This window comes from Leuresthes tenuis, unplaced genomic scaffold (assembly GCF_036924035.1).
Source record: "Leuresthes tenuis unplaced genomic scaffold, fLeuTen1.0.hap1 SCAF_23, whole genome shotgun sequence".
In the NCBI taxonomy this organism is placed as follows: domain Eukaryota; kingdom Metazoa; phylum Chordata; class Actinopteri; order Atheriniformes; family Atherinopsidae; genus Leuresthes; species Leuresthes tenuis.
In genome coordinates this window covers 17,230,380-17,242,730 of record NW_027325377.1, presented here as the reverse complement: position 1 = coordinate 17,242,730, position 12,351 = coordinate 17,230,380, and the positions used below count along the sequence as shown (strand labels likewise).

Here is a 12,351-nt window from a genome sequence, read left to right as displayed (position 1 = left end):
GCCCGATTTGTTTAATGGGTGACTAAGGTTTGTAATTCTACTCCTCCCACACACATGGAGGAGATACTGAGCACAACCTTTAGCTCTGTGATCACATTTTGATGGTGATAAAGCTACACACCATCAGCTTTGTTTAAGCTATTATATTTCTTCTGTGATATCAGCATCTTGTCATATATGCACAGAGCCCCAGGCTGTCTTCCTTGGGCACAGGATTGGATGTTGATCCCTGGTGGACACCTCAGTTTTATAACTTGTAGGGAGAGATCTTCAAGTGTGAACAAGGCTGCCAGTCTGATCTACTGGCATAGAGCCAAACTAATCACTCTCTTGCTCTTTCTTCCCCTTCTCTGTCTCTCTTTTGTTTCCAACTATCTTGTACACGCACACAGATGATGAATCACTGTCTAGTTATACCCTGATTCCCTTCGAGGCTGGAGGAGGCTCAGTGAATCAAGCCCTCCTTTTCTTTTCCTACAAAGAGGAACTTCACCTGAGGTCGGCATAGTTTCTAAGAAGCTTCTGGTCATATCAGGTGAAAGGTTAAAACCAGACTGCTGATCATGATGTAGAATTTACCCGTGGCGGTATAAGAAAGGAGGGATTATGCACTGCAAGTGTGTGGCGGCTTATGCGCTGCCTTGAGATGAGGGAAAGTGAGTGCCTGGCTGAAGTGTAGGGGTGCGCACAACCTGTGCGAGTCAAACCATGTGGCTCAGCGTGCGAGTGTGTGGGCGGGCGTCAGGGAGGAAGAAAGTGGTGCGTTAGTGGAAGCTAAATGGCCAAGCGTAGATGTGAAAGAGCTGAAAGTCCCTGCTGCTAATTGCAGTTCTGCCGGTGCTGCAACACGGACACAGACTGTTAATGGTTTAGGTAGCCACTAATGAGCTAGTCTGCCAAGCACACATTCTCACACACACACACACACACACACACAGCCAGGATAATTACTAGGAATTAGAGAAAGAGTTCCCATTTGCTGGGCAATAACAGCTCAGGAGTCACACTAAAATTTAAGGGATGGCTAAATATCATAATTATATACTGAGCTTGGGCTTTATCAAGGTATTGAGGCTTAATTGACTGGAAGGTTTGAAAAGAAAAAAAAACTCAGTTCTGGATATTGAACTATTGGTCAGTGAGCCTTAAACATTTACCATTTTTTCTTTGACACAAAGCATGACCCAATTTTGGATTGCGCAGCAGCTTTAATCAGCAATAAACACTGAGTGAGGCGTGATGGGGATCTTAACATCCTGCTTATATCTGAGAGAACAAGATAGTCCAACTATTGTTTCACTGCGTGGTAACTCCTGTCACTGGTGTGTTTTGTTATTTTTTTCCCTAACATTTCTTTGGTTATATAGAAGTGGTTAGATTTTGGAAATTAAATAACAAAAAAAAAAAATAAAGAGCCTACATAATTCGGAAGAGACACTTGGCTGCTTTGGGAACTGAAAAAAACTAAACAAAAATTGAACAGTAAAAGCTGATAAAGACAACCCAATTAAACAAATGAGACAATAACACAGTTCTGTACCTGATCAAGACAGGTTCAGAGGCACTACAACTTTGCAGCTAAATTCAGCCTCTGTATCCTAAAAGACAGAACACTGAGGGAAACAATGCAACTCCTGCCTTCGACAGGATGTGTGAAAGGGGCTTTTGTGTGATGGAGAGTCATTGTTGTGAAACACATCTCACTGAACACCGATGCAGTTGTCACACCTTTGATTCCGCAACACCAACAGGCTATTGCTGCCTCTGTTTGGTCAGAGTGAATGGGGGGAAAACAAGGGTGACTACTTGGGGCTCTTTGAGCTTTTGCTTTCAGTATCTGGTGGGACACCTGTGGGCAAGATTCAATTCCGGGACATCAGTGGGTTTTCTTACACGAACTGCTAACTTTCGGTACTTTAACAACATTTCTGTTGGATTAGGCCAGGATTAGGCCCCTTGTGTTGTTTGGGTTACTGCGTTGTTGTATGCCCTACGTTTCTCTCAAGAGTCATTACAGTACATCAATTTAGCCAACACTTTTACATCTCGAGGGTTACACCAGTGATTCTCCGATCAAAAAATTACTGCTTTATCTCCTGAATTAAAGCCAACTAATTCACAACCATTCACAACTGTTATCCTGACATTTCCCTAAAAAATGAGCTGATATAAAAGATTCTGGCCCTGATGCGGAATGTAGCAGAAGACTTGCCTTGCAACTTAAATCTGGTTAATTAACATATTATTAAAAAGCATAAATTCGATTACGAGTTTTCCTGTGCTGGAATTTTTTTTTCTCCTTCTGAAGTCTCTGTTAGTTTCCTAGCAACCTCAAATGCTCCCTTAAGTACAAAAACTAGCATTGAGGATTACTTTCATAGACACGACCCCAAATCTTCACCAAGATCTCTTCAACATTTAAAAGTGATCTGGTGTTGCTGAAGGGATCGGGCAGAACATTTTTGACAATAAGTGGTGCAGTGTTTGGTATAAGGTCCCACTTTTTGACCTGATTGTCTCTTTTGTTGATGTCAATTATAACTAATTGTTACCAAGATTATTGATTCTAAAAATTTACCTGCTGGACTCTTAAGTTTTCTACTGTGTCCATGACAACACCAACTTGAGCATGAAATGCCCTGCTAAACGGAGACTGCAGCATGCTGACTCTCCTTTATTTTTTTTAATTGAAATTCTCACTCTACCGTCACATTTTTCCTCTGCACCTTGTTGTTTCTACTTCACTGAGTCATTTTCCTCGATTTCTGCCTCCTTTCAGTTCCTCTTTGTATTCTACGTGTACAGCTAAAGACCCGCAGCTCAAACAAGATGTACGGCGTGGGTGCGTGGGAGAGTCCTGTAATTATTTATGAAACTCAGTCTGCGAACCCTCGTCTCACCGGTCTTTTCAGGTTTCTGATGATGGACTTTAGGAAGGTGTTATCATAGCAACTGTCCCATAACAGCCCTATAGTTATATGTAATATATAGAAGATAAGAAAGCATAAAAGCTGTCAATCTCTGTATGTAAAGAGGTGGTTTTTCTGTCAGAAAAATCAAAGGGAAGTTCATTAAGCTTGTTGTGCTTGTTCAGTCCCCTGCTTCAGATTAGAATGAACCGTGTGCCTGCCCTTGAACTGGCAAAAATTTGAAGATGGTGGCCAGAGATCGATGCGTGTCGTTGGTTTGGTGAGAGATATCAGTCAGTAGTCTGGTGGCACAATCCCTTCTGTGGCAGGTGTCACGTGGTCAGTCCAAAGCAGTGGGCCAAACTGTGGTGTGTTAAGAGGCAACTCATCATTCCAGCAGCATGGTGACAGTTTTATTATGATTGGTACTAATAGCCAGGCTAACTGTATAGAGCACACCTTTTTTATGAAGTTAGACAGCAAAAGAAAAATAATTGAACTGATCGTGTTGGTGGAAGTTTTGTTCAGAAACAGAAATATTTACAGCCCCTCTTTCCTTGTCCAAATGCCATGACATTTAATGATTTCAATGCTTGCATAATTTTCTAAAGTCCCTGTAATAAACAACAGGTAACTTGTGACACATAAGAGCAGTATAAGTTGATATGTTTGTGACGATCACATGACAAAGACCAAACAGTACAATTGAGATTGAACTGATTTGCCCGTAATTATCATCAATTTTCAGTTTAGAGCAAGCAGAATCTCCAGAGAAACCTTTGTAGATGCCCATAAGCCATTCTAAGGCTTCAAATGACAAGTTTTGATCATCTTTTCTTCTGTGGATCCGTTTTTGCTTTCAAATTAATAGATTAGACTATCTGCAATCTTGGAAAACAAACCTGACCAAATCACCTGTCAGGGGACTGTCTAATAGGGGCATGAAAACCACTTTAACACTGTATTCAAAAGAACAAAAAAAAAATCATCCTTATCAGAATCTTTCTAACATTTTTGGCCTGATTAAACAGTCTAGAAGCAAGCCTGTTATAATTATTACCTTAACTGCCTGACTGTGTCTGGCTGAGCTGATCATTTTCCATAACAGAATAATTTCCACATTATTTCCACCTCACATGTGTAAAACCAGCTGGATGAAAGTAGGAGATATGCAATATTTGCGTCACTGTTTCCAAGTTATTGAACAGCATTTGTGCCTCATTCTTCTGCGTTGCTTTGACGACACCTCAAGGTGCTTACCTTCTAATATTCTACCAATTGCACTTCGTCTACTGACATTAAGTTGCAAAACTAAAAACTACAGCATCACTGTAGGCACAATTTGGGTTTAAGCCAAATGAAAAAGGAGAACCCAATAACTTGGAAGGGGGGTAATTTGCAGCACAAATAAAGCAAACAAACACAGTAATACCCCAATTCTAAAACCAAATGTGGCATAAAATGAGCTGAAAATGAAAAATCATTAACCTCAATCATTTGTGGGGCAACTAAACATCAACTAATATTTCATGATAGCGGGAGTCCTATCCAGAAACCAAAAGACTTTCAATTTCCAATAATATATTTAGTGAAATAGTCAGCAATTTCTTATCACTTAGCGTCTGATTTAAAAGTGCAGACACATAGGATTCGAGTTTAGAGGTAAAATAACTCACCAATGTTTCTGTAGAGCCTTTTTCTTGTTAAATTAACTTTCAGTTTTCCTTGTATCATTGCACCTTATCACCTACTAATAATCCATTTTATCATATGTAATGATAATATTAACTCTACTATATCTAAACAGGATGTACATAAGAATGTATTTTATCTCATTTACAACTAGAGTAAATAGGTGATTCACTATCTTGCCCTTATTAGGATCCCTTAAAAAAGGTTTGCTGCTGCACAGCTGTGTCTGTACTTGCCTGTTAAAAACAACACAGTCTGCAAGCACCAAGCAGACACAACCAAATGGAGAAAGTCAACAGCATCACAAGACTTTTAACAAAAATAACTAAATCATTAGCTCTGTCACATCAAAAAGATTGGTACATGGTTTCGAGCTTAGCCCCACTTCTCCTTGTTTATCTCCATCACAATGAAAAGAGCAAAAAAAAAAAAATCAGAAAGAGCTTATTGTGATCTTTCTCTCCCAGAGGGGTCTGACGTCTTTGATCATAATGAGCTTAAAGTGCTTTCATGGTTAAATCCCCCAAACACTCCGATGAGACCCACAGTATCTTAAACTCCACCCAACCAGGAGAGTTTGGCACATATTCTTGTATTTATTCATTTTGACTCATATACCTGCAGACATACTCTTGTCCACCTATAAGACTCCCATCTTATCATATCAAAGAAAATCAACATGAACAGATGTGACATTGTGCCCTGATGGTAAATCATATCCAGATTTGGAATAAGAATGTAAGATAGCATGTAAAAAAGGTTGTGATTGCCCCCACAGACCAACAGGCTGCTTTGTAGAAGGGAATATTTCTTTCTGCCTTCCACAACTTTGCTGCAAGATTTAACACCTGAACAGATGGTGGGAGCACTTTACCGTTAAATAGGAGACAATGTGTTTTTATGTTTGTTTATGGGAAATTAGATTTTTGAGATGGCTATAGGCTTTTTTTGGTCCAGAAAAAAAGGCCCTCTCCTCCTCTTCCTGCTTTCTAGACACGGGCCGCCTAATGAAGAAATACACGGTGGTCAATATATTCAGAGGACGCCGCTGACCTTTGTGGGTGGGTCTCAGTGGTGTCTGTGGCACCCTGGCAGCTGGCATTATGGTTGGTATGTGACATTACACAACACAGAGAGGCAAAGAAAACAAAAAAGGGAACAAGAAATGAGATGCACACAAAAGCAACCGCAAAAATGACTTTGCTTACAGCTCACACTATAAATGGGTGAGAGTTTAGGTTTGTGCGTCATCACCGAGCTAGATCAAAAACAGGTAAACACAGAGAGAGTCTGAATTAAAAACATCTAACATTTCAATCTTGGGTGTCAGAGCTTTGGATGCTTTCGCTGACAGGTGCACACTGAGAATTCTAGAAGAAGGCAATTTCAGGTTGCAGACGGATCGCAGCAGGCTTCAAACAAACATAGACTGTTGTGCAAAAGCCCCGAGCCATTCTTCAGGGCTTTAAATAGCAGAAAAACAGGAAATAGTTGCAGCAATTTACTGCAATACTCAAACATAAACGGAAATACATCATGTAAAACAAAACAGGTTCTTGTCTTTTCTTGTCATTTCTTTCAGTAATCTTCAGGAATAGTTTTCCAGTCTACAATAAGGACATGTTAAAGCTCTTCTTTGGATGTTGGCTGCCTTTTGTTCTGTTTTCTGTCAAGATAATCCCACACTGCTTCAGTAATGCTGCTGATAGGGAGGATTCATCCCTCCATAAGACCTGTCGCCACTGATTTTAGTCCACTTCTTGTGTCATTTGACGCACCGAAACCTTCTCTCCTTTTTTCTCTTCCTTAAGACTGGCTTCGTAACAGTCACCCTTTCATGGAGACCATTTCTGATGGGGCCCAAATTAACAGCAGATGGATCAACGTAAGGGCCAGTTGAATCTCTCAGGTCCTGTGCCAGGTCGTTAAAGATGTTTTCTTTTTTCTTTTTTATTTCTAAAGAAAATCCCTTTGAGATACTGTTTTTATTTTTTATTTTTAGGCCTTCTACTTCTTCCTCTGATCCACCCCTCTTGCCCACTTTCTTCTTTATTTTTCACAACACACCAAGCTGACATATGCTAAGTTTTTAGCTAACTGCTCTTTGGGAAACACCATGTGTTATCTTTATCACTTATTGTAGATGTAACTAAAGAAATGAAAACATATGTATTTTTGTTATAGACTACCTAAACAGACTATGTAACGTTGGTTCTTTGCAAAGTTGTAAGTGATGTGTAGATAAAGCACTGGTTCTTCCCTTTCGTTAGGCACCTTTTCATGCTTAAATTATTCACAAGTCAGTGTTAAGTGCCTTAACTTTAAAAAAAATACACTGAAAATGAGTGAAAAAATTGTCCAAAGAAAAACTTTGGAAAACCTTCAAAAACCTGCAGAACTTTTGCTCAAGACCACTTTAAAGGATAACAAGAAAGCTTGGCTCCTTGGAAGCAACATAAAAAAATAAGGGAGGCTAAAGGCTTTTACATAATACTGTATGTTCTGTCTCCTTTTTCCTGCCAGTGTCAAAGATTAGAAGTAAGCTGTTTGAGAGCGTCTAAACACAGATGCACAACTTAAAAGGTCTTGCCACCATACTGAAATCAAAACCAGCAGAAAACAATCAACTACTTGTGGATTCTTGTCTTGTTTGTGACTCAGACGGCCACACTGAAAAACACAGGGTTAAAAGCACTTTAGGGCCATCAGCCAGAATTTCAAGGAGAAGCTGTGCTACTTTTGTTATGCTTTGATTTCTTTTGGGGGGGGGTGGGGGAGTAATCGTCGCTTACAAAAGGAGGTAAAATTCATCATCCGTATGAAACTGACATGACAAACAAAAATCATCAAAAAGTGACTGAGAAGCACACGCTTAAATCAAACTGATAGGAGGTATGACTCAGTGAGCAGAGTGGCCTCTACTCAAGTAAAGTGAAGGGAAACTGGACTGAGGAACATAAAAGCAATAGGACTAGAAAGGGCACTTGAGAGGAGCCGAGCATCAGTCAGCCATTGCTGTTCAATGTAGGACTCAGTAATAGCTTTCTGCAGACACTGGACTGAACCACACAGACAAACCCACTTAGCTCCTCTGGCAGAAAATGACAGAGTAATAAGCAGACAGACTCAGAAAGACAAACAAGGTGGAGGGATTTGAGCACTGCTGCTGAGCCAAGCAGCATCCGTACCTGCAGCCTCTGGTCTTACCTGTTCCTCCTCTCTGAACCACCAGGCTGGTCTCAGCTCCAACAGCACACTCCTTGAGCAGCTCCACCACCTGCGTGTGCGTGAATCCCTGCACGGGCTGCTTGTTAATCTCCACGATCAGGTCGCCCTCACACAGGCCCGGGCAGCCCTGCGGTTCTAGAACTTGTTTAACACGCTGGCCCGTGACACTGTCCGCGATCGTGAAGCCGAAGCCTTCAACGCCCTTCACCATCGTCAGGGTCAGTAGCTCCCCCTGGGTTGCACCTGACGACGCCATGGAGACGCTGTCAGGCGGTGTGGTGCCGGTGGTCGCAGGAAGTGAGCCATCTAAGTGGGTGTCCCCCGGGTGAGCAGTGAGAAGCTGCTGCTGGGCGTTAACCTGGTCCTGACTGGAGTCTGAGACGAAACGTGCCGTGCGGGTGAGATAGTCAAGGTAGTTGTCGTAGCCCGTCCTGCCGTTCACCATGATGGGCCGCTGCTCCATGATGCCCAACGGGGAGATGATGGTGGTGGTGTTGTTGTTGGTGTTTGTGGCGTCCTCTGGGTCATATGGCAAAGGGTAGCCGCGACACAACACAAGAGTAACGCTTTGCCCGATGGGTACTGATTGGAAGAGTTTGACTACATCAGCGTGGGTGGTACCCAAGACGCACACATCGTTAATGTAGACAATGACATCACCTACAGAGGGAAGGAGGAACAGAGAGACACATGAAGATTTTAATGTTTTAATGGTACCTGAACACCGCCTCAAATAAATTAATTAAAATAATTAAATAATTAATCAAATAACCACAAACTGAACCATCATAAAGTTAATAAGCAGCTTAAACTACTACATCATATCCTTACATAACAATATATTGCCATATTTAATCCATTTTTCTAAACAAAAAATCTTTACAATACAAGTAATTTATTATTTCTGTTTTAAACAGCATTAAACAGTAATTCCAAGACAGTTTCTGGTTAACCTAGTAAGACCAAATGTGCCTTTGAAGAAATATTCTGAAATGTAGGCAGCTTTTGAAATCCTCTTTATGACCAAAGGTTTTGGGAAATACTTTATTTCTCAGCCTCTGACTGCCAGGGGAGGACATGGTGAGAGTGAGGCAAACGAAAGGGAATTTTATTTAATCTTATTGAACAAAAGGAACTGCATGAAAGGAGGCAAGAAATCCAAAAGGTTAAAATGAACCAAAGTTCAAGAAGCCGAAAAATCACACAGAATTAGATGTGCATGTAACAAGCTCAAATACTAATAAGACATAATCAAAAGACCATTAATCAAAAAAAAAAAAGAAAAAAGGAGAGAAAATCATAAAACAGAGAAACAATATGAGAAACTGAAAGCTGAACTCAAACAAGTGGGCTGAATTTCAAAATATATATAGAGGATGTAATGTGCTGTTTTGAGTGAGCTAAAAAAACTGACCAATAAATAGAAGTCACATCCTTGTGAGTATGAGCAGCCAAATACTTTCCATGATTATTTTATTTTCCATGAAGACTAATAAAAGAAACCCTAAATTCACTGCACTGAGTTACAAATAACAGTCAAAGAACTGTTCGGTTTGATCTGATATCAAGACTTCAGCTCATTAATGCTATTCTAACACTCATCACTACATCCACAATGTCTCTCCTTGGATTCTCCAAACAGCCATAAACCGTTTCCACAGATAAACATCACCACAGATAATGTCTTATCTGCCTTTCAAGTGGAAAAATGGCGAGGATGGCAAGTGGTTAAAATGTTTGCCTTTTATGGGCTCAGAGCTTTTATTAGCTCGCTGTAGCACGATGCACTGTAGATAAAGCCAGCTGACAATTAAATGCTCCCACATGACAGCATTCTGCACTCAAGCTCATCTTTATCTAAAACTTATTACTAAATATGGTGTTTTAGGCTCGACTGTGGCGTTTTTTGTTTTTTTTCAAATCTATGGGCAACCGGGATCTCTAAGCACCATCCATGAACAGCATTAGCTGGTTTGATAATGAAAACACTAATTTTTTAAGGGCTGAGATAACTGTTGCACTCTTTGGAGAGAGGGCAGGATGAGACTGTGTGAGATGGTAAGCAAAATAAAAAAAACCCTACCGATTAATAAGCAGTGACCGGGACCGGGTCTCGTCTCGTGAAACTCCACCAATCAAATGATTTCAATGGCACTTCAGGCTGTTTTCTGGAACTATGAGATAATTCCATCTAAATTCATGCATCAACTGTGGAAGTGCAGCCCAAGAGTTGATCCCTCTGAGTAACAGTACTCAGCGTAAATGGAAATAAAGATATAATCTGTTGGCTCTCATTGTAAACTGTGTTGCAGAAAAATGATTTCCACGTTTTAACGCTCTTCTAGTATCGACGGAGCGAGCACACACCTTGAGGCAACGAGACGTGAGGGAGTTTTTAATTAATCCGGGTAAACACGGCCGACATTTGCCTTGAGCATTGGTGTCAGAATCAATAGTTGAGCTCACTGGCAGAAAACAAACGATGGCGCCGTGACCTCATAACGCACCCAGTGTGCACGCCGTCCTCATTATTTGTGACCAGAGAGGAAACAAAGAGAGATGGAGAGCATCAACAGATGCAAAGGTTTGAGCTGGCATGCAGGCACGTGGCTATCTCCCTCTGAAACTTCAGAACTTTCATGTGAACGCTGGTGGTGAGATTAATTACAATAGTGGCGCTCACAGAATTGTAAAATTACACAAACAACATCTCTGTCACTTTTGAATCCACATCAAACTTCACACATTTATGAGCAGCTGTTTCCCCACTCATGATAAATCAAAATACGTTTTTTCAGGCAGAAGAGAGGGACACTGGCATTTCTCGATAAAAACAAGCCAGGACAGAAACACAAAATCCTGCTTTCGTTTATTGTACATGTGGCTAAACTAAAAGAGCAACCGCTTTAAACATTTCTAAACATTTCTTGGAGAACATACCTTTTGATGTATTTATTTGGAACCACTAAATGAAACGTGAAAGCAGAAAACTTTTCTCAATTCTTAGAAAAAAAACTGAAAGAAAAACTGAACACGTTCAGATCTGTGTACAGCGTAAATCAAACCAATCTGAAGAAAAAATGTTTTTCCTTTTTATACCAACAGAGATCAGAGGAAGAATTTCAACAAAAAGAATATATATTAAACACAGACAATGTCCAGGACAGGTGTGGAAAGTAAAAATGGATGTATGAACAAAGAGAACAAAGCCAAAAACACACTTATGGCCATCAAGCAGCCTTCATCCATGACAAAACCTTCTGTTGTAATTCTACAACACTGACCTCGACTGTGCACAGCACACTCCCCGGGACCAAGGCCCAAGCTCCCAACCAAGTCATCCTTCATTGTCTCATCCTTGCATATTCCTTTTGACATATTCATCTCCATCTAATTGTTAGCGCAGGAGTCTGTCGGCATAACAATAGGTCTCTGTGGCCCTGCTGAGAAGATGGGGCTGTAATAACACAACAGTTCTGACTCACAGCAGGGTGCAGGCTTTCGTTAAAGTCTGTGGTTTATTGCGTGTCAGCTTAAATACAGTGACACACAGTCCGAAGGGCATCGTATATTATCAAAACTGGTTAGACACTAAATAGTGAGAAGGCTCATTGGGTCAGTCAGGAATTTTGAAACACTGTAGCAGCATGCTTGGGGCTGCACTAAAAGCGAAACCTGGCATGGTTTGAAAGTCGTTGTCGACGCCAAAAGGGTGTTTCTTTGCTCCAACACAAACTTCAATTGCTTGCTACTCTAACCAACAAGCTCACCAACTTCAAAAGTAACTCTGGGTTACTGGCAAAAGAGTCAGTAATCCATTACAATACCTACATAACCATTGAGCATTCATGTTTCAAACAAATTTGTTAGTCTTCACCATAATGGGCATCTCTCTTTGTTGTAGGAGGTAAATTATTGCAAATTAATGTATTCATATCCTGAAACATTATGTGACCCGTGTGTTGCACAGTTCAAGCTACATCAGCAAAAACACCAAAAAAGGGAGCGTGTTTTAGAGGAGTTATGCTCCATCCACCCAGCTGAGAGCCACAGACTTGTAGCTTCAATGTCAAGCTGCACTCAAGCTGTTTTGGCAGCATGTGGCGTCCCAATATCTCAGCAAGACACTTGCTTTTCCTTTAACTTGTCAGTTATCAATGGCTGCAGCACATGAGCAACACTGTTTATGCCTACAATATTTCCACAGACGATTTTAACATTACTTGTGTGAGATGGCTTGCTCCTGCTGACATTTGTTGCCTGCTTTAGCTGTGTTATTATCGCATTTTCAAAAGTAATACCTTCAAATGCAGATAAAATAGATATTTTAGAAGAATCTAAAGATTTGACACCACTAAGTCGCCAAACTTCGCAGAAATCCTCAAACCTTTGTCAGTTTTTGCTTTTGAGGAAGGTTGTGCAGAAACTTTTGACAATGAACTGGAAAAAAAAAAAGTCTTATCCAAACAGAACAGACACTGTGGTGTATGGATGGAGCTCAACAGAAAATCCCTCTGGTACT

General features: G+C 40.6%; 1 protein-coding gene across 3 annotated transcripts in view; it reads right to left on the bottom strand.

Moving 5' to 3' along the window:
- The window catches only part of magi2a (membrane associated guanylate kinase, WW and PDZ domain containing 2a), a 181,829-nt gene that overhangs the window by 26,661 nt on the left and 142,817 nt on the right, over positions 1 to 12,351 (bottom strand). For all 3 annotated transcript variants that reach the window (XM_072377463.1, XM_072377464.1, XM_072377465.1), the window contains exon 10: positions 7,809 to 8,489. In XM_072377463.1, coding sequence (XP_072233564.1) covers positions 7,809 to 8,489 — 681 coding nt within the window. The remainder of the gene's footprint in view (positions 1 to 7,808; positions 8,490 to 12,351) is intronic.